Source organism: Pristis pectinata, chromosome 4 (assembly GCF_009764475.1).
Source record: "Pristis pectinata isolate sPriPec2 chromosome 4, sPriPec2.1.pri, whole genome shotgun sequence".
In the NCBI taxonomy this organism is placed as follows: Eukaryota; Metazoa; Chordata; class Chondrichthyes; order Rhinopristiformes; family Pristidae; genus Pristis; species Pristis pectinata.
In genome coordinates, this window is record NC_067408.1 from 61,813,884 (window position 1) to 61,827,290 (window position 13,407).

At 43.5% G+C, this 13,407-nt stretch overlaps 1 protein-coding gene across 1 annotated transcript in view; it reads right to left on the reverse strand.

Annotated features, from left to right (window-relative positions):
- Positions 1-12,842, reverse strand: part of tmco3 (transmembrane and coiled-coil domains 3) — a 47,801-nt gene extending 34,959 nt beyond the window's left edge. The window contains exons 1-2 of the mRNA XM_052013978.1: positions 12,777-12,842; positions 1,261-1,775 (exon numbers count right to left, since the gene is read on the reverse strand). Coding sequence (XP_051869938.1) covers positions 1,261-1,707 — 447 coding nt within the window. The 5' untranslated portion in view covers positions 1,708-1,775; positions 12,777-12,842. The remainder of the gene's footprint in view (positions 1-1,260; positions 1,776-12,776) is intronic.
- Between the last annotated feature and the right edge of the window lie 565 nt (positions 12,843-13,407).

Consider the following 13,407-nt stretch of genomic DNA (forward strand, 5'->3'; position numbering starts at 1 on the left):
AGTGCAAGCCAGCAAACTAGATATGGAGCAACTGAAGCAAGGTGTGCAGGGAATCCAGAGAAGGCCAGGCATCAGATAGGCAACGTAAATGAGAAATTCATGGATGTACAAGCAAATACACACATGGTAAAGATATTGAGCACGACATGAATAGGTAGTGCTACAGGGAGCAAGGGAAAACAATAAAACTGCTGGTAATACCAAGAAGGCCAAACAGCACTCGAGCAATTTTTATAATCAGATTTCCAGTATACACAGATTCGTTTTCATAACTAGCATATGAGATCTGATCAAACAAGATCAGAGGCAGCAAAGTATAAAACAGAAAATAAGAGCAAAGCAATCTCATTCCAAAACTACAGAATGCAATATAGTTCATTTAAAACAAAGACAAATGGCAAGATAAAGAGATCACAAGGTAGATTGTGCAGAGACATCCTGGGAAGCAGAGTTACAGTTCACATTAATCAAAAAGGCCCATGGCAGAATCTGCTCAGTTCTTCATGAAGGTGCTGTATGCACAGAGAGAATGAACCAGTAATTGAGGGTCCAAGTACAGGGTCATTTAGATTCCTACATGTGAAACTGTTGTGCATTTCAAGGAACATTCATACGGCAGAGCGTCAAGTTTTGTCAATAATGACAGCCAGCAACCTACTGGATAGCACTGGTCACACAAAATATCATTACTATCTCCAAGTACTTCACATTGCAGAGAAGCGGGCAATGTAAAGGGAGGAGTGTCAAGCTGCAGTTAGATTGAGCAAGATTTATGGCCAGAAGGAAAGCAGTAAAGCAGACAAGAACTCCTGTGGGCAAAGTGGTGGGACGAGTAACTACAATCCAATGGTGGAAGAGGGCAAGCAATTACCTTAGTGAGGATTTGAGGGTTCAGAGCACATTGTTTGATTAAATAAGGTCATCTAGTAAAACAGCAAAGTATTACATGCAAAGATTTTAAGGTTGTTTTATCTTGCCACAATTAGAATTTCTATGATAGAATACACAAGAACAGCAGAAGGACTGGGGGCTGGAGGGGAAGCAGCAGGAAACAGGATGTTGAGGATTTGAAGCAGTCCCAGTGATGACACAGGAATTTTAATGACATCCTTTGTGGCTGCTCCAGCTAACAGTATTCCAATAAACCAATCCCTTCTGCCTTTATTTTCCCATCCCAACATGTGGTCTCCAGATGCAAAATGTTAATAATTCACAAAAAAAAGTAAGGGCATGATCTGTAGTAAAAGTGAAGTCTCTGACCTTTATAGCAGCTTCTCTTAAGGCTTCAAGACGTTGTTTGCTGCTTTCTTTCATGTTTACTATATCTTTGTAGTCCCCCTGGAGAACCCTCTCAAGTCCATGGACAGCCTGGAACACTGATTTCTCACTTTCATTCAACTCTTTCTGGAAAGTCTCAAAGGTGTGAATCTGGAAGATCTTTTCTTCCACTGACAGTCTGGAGTCCTTTTCTACTGTTTCAATTGCTTTCTTCAGTTTGTTGAGCACTACATTCTTCTGGTGAAGCATTCCAGACAGCCTCTTACAATTGTCCATAATCCATAATTTCCCTTTTGTGATTGCGGCCCCTCTCCCTCTGTGCAATTTGATCACATGTTTGGCCACATCTACATGTTCTGCAGCTTGCACTAAACAACAATAAGGCAATGCAAACACAATCCAGATGACTTCAAATTTAACCTGCCTCATTCTGTGTCATTAAATTCACAGCTACAGAGCCACTGCCTGAATAACTTCATTTCTGGTCATTTACCATCCTAAAAAGAAACAGATTGAAAAATTAGAACAATAACAATTTAAACCACTTCAAAACCACATAGAGTTATTTATAAGCAATGCCATGCTTTACAAATTTATGATTTAATTGTTCAACCACTAAAAACTTAACCACTGGAAGATATTATAAGTCAGATGTTTGACAGCATACAAGACTCCTGAGACAGCAACTTCCAAACCCACAACCTCCACCAGCTAGAAGGACAAGGGCAGCAAAAGCATGGGACATCAGCACTTGGAAGTTGCCCTCCAAGCCACACACCATTCTGACCCAGAAATATATCCGGATTTTGACTCACCATCAGCTGGGTCAAAATCCTGTAACTCTCTCCCTGACAGCATTATGGGTATATCCATATCTTAAGGACTGCAGCAGTTTAAGAAGGCTGCTCACCACCACCTTCTCACGGGTCACAAGGGATAGGCAATTAAATGCTGACTCAGCCTGCAAAGCCCACATTCCTTGAATAGAACAAGGAATAGTAACAGCACAAGAACAGGCCTTTTAGCCCACGATATCTGTGCTGACCATGGTGCCAAATGAAACCAATCCCATCTGCCTACAAATGACCTTTTAGTTTACTGTGTACTTTGATCTAGCTGTCCACCAACAGGGACAGTACATTTTTCTTTCTCCAATACTTCTAGAAATAATTTCCCCCACTGAACCCTAAATTTGTATAATCAATCAGGAATCTGGGATGCTTATTGCCTGGCATACAACAGTACAATTCTTTGCATGTCCATGTAAAGTATAAATATCCATTACAAAAAACAAACTGCTGGAGGATGTCAGTGGGTCAGGCATTATCTGTGGGGACAGAGGGATGGTCAACATTTTGGGTTGAGACCCTGTATCAGGACTGAGAATGTAGAGGGATACATATCAATTCACAATTTTTGTATGTTAAGGGAATCATGGAGAATGGAGTTATAACAGAAATGTGGTTCTGCCGTGAACATTCAGCCATAATCTTACTGAAGGGCAGAGCAAATGCAAGGGATTAAGTGGCCTGCTCCTGCAAGCCCAGAATTTCCTTCCAGCAGGATCAATGCTGAAATTGCTACTGATTTTTACATCAACAAGGGTGAATTCCAAAATTTTGCATGCAGTTCAGTTGTGCAGGATGGAACACAAAACTAATGTAAAAGCACAAATGCAACTACATGTAGCAGCAAGTGAGTAGTAACTTTTATTCATGAAATCTCCCTCGGAGTCTCATGCTTCTGTTTCCCTTCTATCCACACTGGCTCATAGCCCCTCAAAGAGCATTAGTCAGACATGATTTCCTCTTCATGAAGCCATGCTGACTCAGCTCAATCAGATTATGACTTTTTAAACCCACCTCCATAATAATTGATTCCAACATTTTTCCAATAATTGATGTTAAGCTAACTGGCATTTTTGAATAAGAACATCACATTGGCAGTTTTCCAACCCTTCGGTACCTCTCCAGAATCTATCGATTTGTGAGAGGTTATAACCAATGCATTCATACTTCTGAAGCTGCTTGTTTTAGTACCTTAGGATGCACACCTTCAAGTCCTAGGGACCTACATCAAGAGAGTATAGATCCAGTCTACTTAATTTCTCCTCATATGACAATCTACCAACACCAGGAATCAGGCTAGTGAACCTTCCTTGCATCCCCTCTTAATCATGTAACTACAGGAACCAGATTTGTACACAGTCCAGTCTCACCAGGGCCCTATATAATTGCAGTAAGAAGCCCTAAACCTGCACTCAAATCCTCTTGCAACAAAAGCCAAGATACTGTCTGCACTCCTAATTGCTTGTTGAGCCTGCATGCTAACTTTCAATAATTCACGAAGAAGGACATCCAGATCCTCGAAACGTCAAGACCTCCCAACCCCAATATCCTTTAAAAAAAAAAGTGCTTTTGTGTGGACTGATACAGGAGAAAACTTCACCAAGTGTAGTGAATCTTTTGAATTCTCCAACCAAAAGGACCAAGGTCACTCTTGGAAGTTGCCCTCCTCCATCAGTCACCAAGTATATTCTAAGTAGAGACTAATAGATTTTTGGATACTAAGGTAATTAAGGAATATGGAATTAGTGCAGAAAAGTGGCAATGAGATAGAAAATCAACCATGGAAAAGTGGATTATGTTGAGGATAATGTTCAAGGATAGCGGGGCATGACTACGCAGGCGCGTGATGTCACTCAGTAGCGCGCAAACAGTTTAAAAAGACTGCCATATCCAGCAGGCAGCAGAGTGAGAGGGTGCAGAGTGGTTGAGCTTTGGCAAGAATGGGTAAGAGGCAAGATTTATAGAGCCGGGGGTAAGTTACTAGTTTATTCATTGTAGTTGCATTAGACAGTGCCATAGCAGTATGCATCTGGGATTAGTGTTATGTTTGGAGTGCCAGATGTGGGGATCCTGGGAGACTACCAGCCTCCCTGAGGACTATATCTGCGCAAAGTACATTGAGATGCAACTCCTCAAGGAACGTGTTGAGAGTCTGGAGCAACAGCTCGATGACCTTCAGCTGATTAGGGAGAGTGAGGAGGAAATAGACAGGAGTTATAAAGAATTTGTAGAGAGTACCTCTGTGGCAGTCCCCCTCAAAAATCCGTATCTCATTTTAGATTCCGTTGGAGAGGATGACCCGACAGAGGAAGACCATGGCAAACAGGAGTTTGGCACCATGCCTGGTGCCATGGTCCAGCAGGAAAGAAGTGCAGTGGTCATTGGGGATTCTAATAGTGAGGGGAACAGATAAGAGATTCTGTGAACCTGACAACAATACCCGGATGGTGTGTTGCCTCCCTGGTGCCAGGGTACAGGATGTCTCGGACCGGGTCCAGAACATTCTGAGGGGAGAGGGTGATCAGCCAGAAGTCTTGGTACACGTAGGTACCAATGACAGGTAGAAAAAGAGAGGAGGTCCTGAAGGAAGATTACAAGGAGCTAGGAAGAAGGTTGAGAAGCAGGACCTCCAGGGTAGTAATCTCAGGATTACTACCTGTGCCACACTAACGACAGTAAGAATACAACGATCTGGCAGATGAATGCGTGGCTGAGAGACTGGTTCAGGGGGCAGGGCTTCAGATTCTTGGATCATTGGGACCTTTTCTGGGAGAGGTATGACCTATTCACAAAGGATGGGTTACACCTGAACTCCAAGGGGTCCAATATCCTGGCGGGAATGTTTAATATAGCTGTTGGGGAGGGTTTAAACTAATTTGGCAGGGGGAAAGAAACCAGGATGTTAGGATAGAGGAAGAGGTATATAGGAGCAAGTCCAAGACAGTGTGCAGTGAAGATGGAAAGAAGGACAGGCAGGTGAAAAGACAGGATAATTTGCTGAACAATAGAAATACAGCAAAATCGGCAGCAGATACTGGTCTAAATGTACTATATTTAAATGCACGTAGCATTAGAAATAAGGTGGATGACCTAGTGGCACTGCAACAGATCAAAAAAATGACATTGTGGCAATCACCGAGTCATGGCTTAAGGAAGGCTGTGAGTGAGAACTAAATGTCCAGGGGTACACAGTGTATCGGAAAGATAGGCAGGTAGGCAGAGGGGGTGGTGTGGCCCTGATGGTTAGCAATGATAATGAAATCAATAGAGAGGAGGGACATAGTGTCAGAAGTGGAATCCTTATGGGTGGAGCTAAGAAATGGCAAGGGTAAAAGGACAATAATAGCAGTGATATATAGGCCCCCTAACAGTAGCCGGGATGTGGACTATAAATTACAGTTAGAAATAGAAAAAGCATGTCAGAGAGACAACGTCAAGATAATTATGGGGGATTTTAACATGAAGGTGGATTGAGAAAGCCAGGAAAGCAGTGGATCTCAGGAGAGTGAGTTTGTGGAATGTCTACGGGATGGCTTTTTGGAGCAACTTGCTGATGAGCCCACCAGGGGATCAGCTGTTTTGGATTGGGTGCTGGGTAACGAACCAGAGGTGATTAGGGAACTAAAGGTAAAGGAACCATTAGGAACTACTGATCACAATATGATCGAGTTCAGTTTCAAATTTGGAAAGGAGAAGCTGATATCAGATGTGTCAATATTTCAGTGGAACAAAGGAAATTACAGTGGCATGGGAGAGGAACTGGCCCAAACTGATTGGAAAAGTAAGCTAGTTGGAGGGACGGCAGAGCAGAAATGAATGGAATTCCTACAAGAAATAAGGAAAATGCAGGATAGATATATTCCAAGAAAAAAGGTTATGAATGGAAAAATGGCACAAATGTGGATAACGAGAGAGGTGAAGGCTAAAATAAAAGCAAAAGGGAGAGCATACAAGGAAGCAAAAATTAGTGGGAAAACAGAAGACTGGGAAACTTTTAAAAACTTACAGAAAGAAACTAAGAAGGTCATTAGGAAAGAAATGATGAATTATGAAAGGAAATTGGCAGACAACATTCAAAAAGATACCAAGAGTTTCTTTAAATATATGAAGAGTAAAAGAGAGACACGGGTTGATATAGGACCAATTGAACACGGTGCAGGAGAGATTATAATGGATAACAAAGATGGCAGAGGAACTAAATGGAGTATTTTGCATCAGTCTTCATTGTGGAGGACATCAGCAGTATACCGGATAGTCAGGGGTCTCAGGGGATAGAAGTGAATTCAGTTAAGATTACTAGAGAGAAGGTGCTTGGGAAGCTAAATGGACTAAAGACAGATAAGTCTCCCGGACCAGATGAGGTGCACCCCCGGGTTCTGAAGGAGGTGGCTTCAGAGATTGAAGAGGCACTGGTGATAATTTTCCAGGAATTGATAGACTCCGGCATGGTTCCAGAGGACTGGAAGGTCGCAAATGTAGTTCTGCTGTATAAGATGGGTGGGAGGCAGCATAATGGAAATGTCAGACCTATTAGTCTGACATCGGTGGTGGGAAAGTTATTGGAATTGATCCTCAAGGATGAGGTTATGGAATACCTAGAGGTGCAAGGCAAGATAGGTCCAAGCCAGCATGGTTTCGTGAAGGGAAGATCCTGCCTGACAAACCTATTGGAGTTTTTTTGAGGAAATCACAGATAGGGTCGATAAGGGAGAGGCTGTGGATGTTGTGTATTCGGACTTTCAAAAGGCCTTCGACAAGGTGCCACACAACAGGCTGATTAATAAGATGAGAGGTCATGGAATTACAGGTAGGATATTGGAATGGGTGGAGCATTGGCTGGTAGGCAGAAAGCAAAGGGTGGGAATAAAAGGATCCTGTTCTGGTTGGCTACCGGTTACCAGTGGTGTTCCGCAGGGGTCAGTGTTGGGGCTGCTTCTTTTCACTTTGTACATTAATGATTTGGATGATGGAGTAAATGGTTTTGTGGCTAAGTTTGCAGACAACACCAAGATAGGTGGAGGAGTAGAGAGTATTGAAGAAACAGGAAGGTTGCAGAGAGACCTAGATAGTTTAGGAGAATGGGCAAGGGAATGGCAGATGAGATTCAATGTTGAGAAATGTGCAGTTGTACACTTTGGAAGAAATAAACGGGCAGATTATTATCTAGATGGGGAGAAAATTCAAAGTACAGAAGTACAAAGGGACTTGGGGGTCCTTGTGCAGGATACCCTAAAGGTTAACCACCAGGTCGGATCGGTGGTAAAGAAAGCGAATGCTATGTTGGCATTCATTTCGAGAGGTATAGTGTACAAAAGTAGGGAAGTGTTGATGAGGCTCTATGGAGCACTGGTGAGGCCTCATTTGGAATACTGTGTGCAGTTTCGGGCCCCATATCTTAGGAAGGATGTACTGATGTTGGAGAGGGTTCAGAGGAGATTCACGAGGATGATTCCCAGAATGAAAGGGCTTACATATGAAGACCATTTGTCAGCTCTTGGACTGTACTCACTGGAATACAGAAGAATGAGAGGGAACCTCATAGAAACATTTAGAATGTTGAAAGAACTGGACAGAGTAGATGTGGTTAAGCTGTTTCCCTTGGGGGGTGAGTCCAGGACTAGAGGGCACAGTCTTAGAATTAGAGGGTACTGTTTTAAAACAGAAATGAGGAGAAATTTCTTTAGCCAAAGGGTAGTGAAATTATGGAATTCTTTACCACGTACAGCTGTGGAGGTCCTATCATTGGGGGCATTTAAGGAGGAGATAGATAGGTATCTAATTAGTCAAGGTATCAAGGGATATGGGGATGAGGCCGGAAATTGGGGCGAGATAGGAATAGTTTTAGTTTAGCTCATGAAGCAGACTCGATGGGCTGAATGGCCTACTTCTGCTCCTTTGTCTTGTGATCTTGTGATTCCATCTACAGTGTCCTAACCTGTTCACCAATCATATCTATATTCCCCCGAAGCCTCTGTGAATCCTCCTCACAACTCATATATGCCACATAGCTTTGTCATCAGCAAACCTGGATTTATTCCCCTTAATCCCTTCTTTCAAATCATCGGCATACTGGTAACCTGACTCCAATCCCTGTGGTATCCCGGTTGTGAAAGTCTCCCAACCCAAAAATCTAATTCTATTTTTGTTTACCATCCATTAATAAATACTCAATGCATAGTATATTACCTTCAATCCCGTGTGCTCTAATTTTGTTTAATAATCACTTCTGTGGTCTAAACACAGCACATCCTCTAGTTCCCTCTCATCTACTCTGCTAATTACAATCTCAAAATACTCATCTGTAATCATAAATCCATATTGACTCTGCCCAACCTTGTCACTATTTTCTAAATGCCCTGTACTACTTCCTTAATAATAGATTCTAGCATTGGCCCAACTACTGACATCAGGCTAATCTGTCTGTAGTCTGTATTCTTTCTTACTCCTTTCTTGAATAGTGGAGTTAGTTTCTGTCTCCCAATCTGTGGGAACCATTTGAGAATCTACAAACTTTAGGAAAATGACAACCATCCTTTCTCCATCACTACCTCTTTCGAAACCTTGGATGGACTGGCTTCCAGTCCCAATAACTTCTTCAGTATCTTTTTTAAATAGTGTTTTTTTTTCAGCTCCTCATTCATCGTCTCTCCTGTTTCCAGAAGGTTTTTTCGTCTTTTCATTCACCAATACAGACATTAAATATTTATTTTCTTTGCCATTTCCTTATTCCTCTATATAATTGCTCCTGTCTGTAAGAGACCAACAAACCAAACTCACAGCTTCATAGTTGGCTTTCAGATTCTTACACTGTAGTTTCAGATTCAGCGAAGTCACTTTAAATATTCTATCATATTGTGATCACTCTTCCCCTAAAGGCCCCTTAACTACCCTTTCGCATTGCACATCACTAGATCTAAAATTGCCAATTAATCCATTAGTCCCTCAATATACTGATTTAGAAAAACACATCATATACCACAAATTCATTCTCCATGTTATTACAGCTAATTTGTTTCTTCCCAGTCTGCAAGACAGATATATACCTCTAATTTCCTGATTTATACAAATGCCCTCTCAATCCACCACTGTGGGGGCTCAAAAGACATTGCGCACCAATTCTCCTGCCCTTTACTGTTCCTTTCTTCACACAAACGGATGGTACTCTGATTTTCTATGCTAATATCCATTCTCTCTAATGACTCTATCCCATACATTTTAGGGCTCTGCCTACTCTTCCATTTGGCTCTCTCTTCTAAAAGAGAAGTATCCTTGAATATATAATTTCTGATATTGGTCTCCCTGCAATTACTTTTCTGTAACGGTTAATAGACTGTATCCATTTGTGCCTTTAATTTGTTCATCTCATTACAAATGCTGCATGATTCATAGTTTCCTTATCATTTTTCCTACTCTGACTCAAATTGGAGATGTACTCGTATATTTGCTTGCTGTCTCTTCCATAATTTTCTTGTTGTAATGAACTTTGCTACTCTACAATGTTGTAGGATAGCCTTTTCTCTTTAATTTGTCAAAATATCCTCTCGCCAGAGCCCTCCTATTAACTACTAAGACTAATATATCACATCGGGAGCCCTAATTATTTGATTCACCAGAGGGTCCAAAAAACAATTCAGAAATTCCTACTTTTGATTATCTAACTGATTATCCTACTTACTGATTATCATGGGAAATTGTAGCCCCTCCCACGATTGCCCTCATGATTTTTCACTTGAGAGAAATTCGACCACAAACGTGCTCTTCTATTTCCCTCAGATTATCCAGAAAACTATAGTACACTCCCATCAGTTTGATCACCACTTCTTTGCCCATTACTCCAAGCCATATAGCCTCATTTCACTGGGCTTTATTCACTGGAAAGGAGGAGGATGAGAGGAGACACGATAGAGGTATATAAAATACTGAGAGGAATAGATAGAGTAGACAGTCAGCACCTCCTTCCCAGGGCACCAATGCTCAAGACGAGAGGGCATTGCTTTAAGGTTATGGGTGGGAGGTTCAGGGGAGATGTCACGGGGAGATTTGTCACCCAGAGAGTGGTTGGTGCATGGAATGCACTGCCTGGGGTGGTGGTGGAGGCAGATACATTGGACAGGATCAAGAGCTTGTTGGATAGGCATATGGAGGAGTGTGGGATGGGGGGATATGCGGGAGGAAGGGGTTAGGTAGTGTGGGGGTGGTCTGATGGACGGCACAACATGGTGGGCCGAAGGGCCTGTTTTGTGCTGTATGGTTCTATGGTTGATGGCTTTCTAACGTATCACAGTTCACACTGCTGTGAACGTTTCTTTAGTTGATATCTCATAATCCGTTGTTTTTAATCCCCCCTCTCCATCTCATCTGATAACCCAGTAAACAGGAACATTAAGCTAACATTCTTCCCCTTTTTAATCCATTTCAGGTTGAGCCAAAATATCATACTTGCTCATATATGTGCCTTCATCTTAATCTACAATTATATACAATTAAGCACAGACAGACTCTTTTGTCTTTTTCCAACCTTTGTTTGTTGTGGCTTCAAAACACTCAATAATTTTCTGCCTTTATTTCCAGATCTGTTTTCTGAATCCTTGCTCTGCTTCCCTTTCACTTGCAAGCTAATTTAAACCCTCCTAAAAGCACAAATAAACTAGTCCACAAGGACATTGGTTCCAACCCTGTTGAGCTCCATCCCATCTGGCCTGTACACATCTCATCCACTCTAATCTAGTTAACGCTTAATTATCTCTGTTGTTTAGTGGCAACCAGGGGTGAACAATAAATACTTGCATCCTGTGAATAAATAATAAAAAATCGATAATGCACCAAGAATCTAAAGCCACCTCTTGCACCATGTCTCCAGCCATGCATTTGTCTGCACTATCCTCCTATTTCTGTACCAAATGGTGCATGAAACCAAGAGTAATCTGGAAATTATTACCTGCTTCTTAATCATTTCACTATCTCCTTAAAATCTGCCCACAGGGCCTCAGTTTTATTGGTCCTCCAACTCCTCACTCTCCACCTCAAGTATGTTCTACAGCACTCAGGGATATCCTTGGCCCTGACACCAGAGAAGCAACATACCATCCTGGAACCAAGTCTTTCCCTTCCTTCACTCTTGAACTGCAGAAGACCATCTACTGAAACATGCTTTCAATGATACACAGATGGGCTACAGAACTACCAGCTGTTGCTGAAGCTCCAAAGCTCAAACTCCTCTGACAGAACTTCTTTACAGGGTGCAACCTGGAGTTGTCACATAGCATAGAATGTGCATTCCATGGGTTGGGAATGCACTCTTCTATTTAATAGATTAACTCACTGTACACATGTATACATAGCTTAAAAACAAAAATACTCACCAGCAACCCATCAACTAACTCCTTCCCTTGTCCTGACTGAAAGCCAGCCAAGCATCTCATTGCCTCCTTGTAATATCATACCTTGACTTTTCAACATCTTTTACCTGTGTGTCTTATTCCCCAAATCCTTTATCCCTATTTTCAGCTCTCAATCTCTCCCTCTCTTTCAAGCTGTTTTTCCAGATTCTAGGTTGCAGCACATGCAGTCTCTTGTGTCTCCTCTCCCCACTGCACTACATTCACTCAAAACTCCCAGCTCTCACACCATGTAGAGGCTCCACCACCGTGGAACTGGACTCTGTGACTTACCCCAGCACAAGCTTTGTATAACTAGACAAAAACTCAAATTTGCAACTGCTGTTGAAGCAGTTCCCCTTGGAACTGGTAAATAAGAACTCCCCAAGTTGCTAGAAAGAGTGGGGGAGCTACAGCCATGTAGTTACACTGACTCCATCAGGAAAACCAGCCTCCCCTCCATTGACTCCGTCTACACTTCCTGTTGCCTCGGGATAGCAGCCAGCACAATTAGAACACCGCCCACCCCAGTCACTCTCTCTTCTCCCCCGGCCATCAGGCAGAAGATATGAACTTGAGAACAGGTACCACCAGGCTCAAGGACAGCTTCTATCCCGCTGTTATCAAACTCTTGAACGGATCTCTGATATGATAAAGATGAAATCTTGATCTCTCAATCTACCTCGTCATGACCCTTACACTTTATTTGGCTACCTGCACTGCACTTTTTCTGTAACTATAACTCAGTATTCTGCTTTCCTTTTTGTATTACCTCGATGTACTTATGCATTCTATCCAGACAGGTCATTGCATACATAAGAAAAGCTTTTCATGTGGCCAATGTGACATAAACCAATTACCAATTTACTGCAGTTATGATCCAACCAAGCATCTCATTCCATGCACATTTATTGAGATTCCCCTAAAATACACACAACCAATTTCAGCCCACGGTGAGCTGCACACTCCGTGCACTCGGTCTGACGGCAACTTTGCCGTCGAGCGCCGTTCTGGCGGGAGGTGGGCGGACAGCGAGCTGCACCGGAGGCACAAGCTGTTTACCTTTGCCCGGCCCCCTCACCATCTCCCCTCCGCAACCTGTGCGCAGTCCCAGGCACCTGGCGTCAGGCCAGCGGGACCGTGGCCGAAGCCCGGGAACGAGAGGCCGGACCGAGGAGGAGGAGGCGGAGGCGATAGCAGCGGGTTTCAGCCCCGCCACTCCCTCCATTCCCGGCGGCGGCCGCCACGTCAGGGTGGGCGCACTGATACTCACCGACCGCCCGCTCCTCGCCGGGTACCGGCCGAGCGCAGTCGCCGCCCAATCGAAAGGGCGGGTTCCTGGTGACGTCACTGGGCATCTCCGACTGGCGGGCGGGCGCGCGCGCATCTCCAACACGTTGATGACGTCATCGCGTGGCCAACGTGGCTTCTTAGCACGGAATTATGAATGAAAGTTCCCTGGGTACTAGCAGCCCGTGGTACATTGGTCCTAGGGAAGGCGGAGTGGGGTGTACGTCTGTGGCGAGTGCTCCATCATAAAGCCATGTCTGACCCCGTGCCTTCCCCACTTTGCTGTCTGATCCATATCCTCCTATACCCTCTGTATCTGTATCTGCAGTGAATGTGGGTGCTCCACTTGGTAGGACCTTGAAACATTGTGTGGGGCTGGGATGGGAACACTGGGGTCAAGAACGTGGGTATGTTTGTACCGGGAGTCCGGTCTGGGTGTGCAGCGAGGGTCAGTGTCAGGAACGTGGGTTGAGCCAAAGCCCGGAGTGTGTGTATGTTTCAGTTTGTCTTAAAGCTATCCCGCACCCCTGGTTAGCCCCATCCCTCATAAGTAATGAGAACTTGCTGTACTTACAGCAACATTAACGAGACGGGCACCGTGGCATCAATTTCAG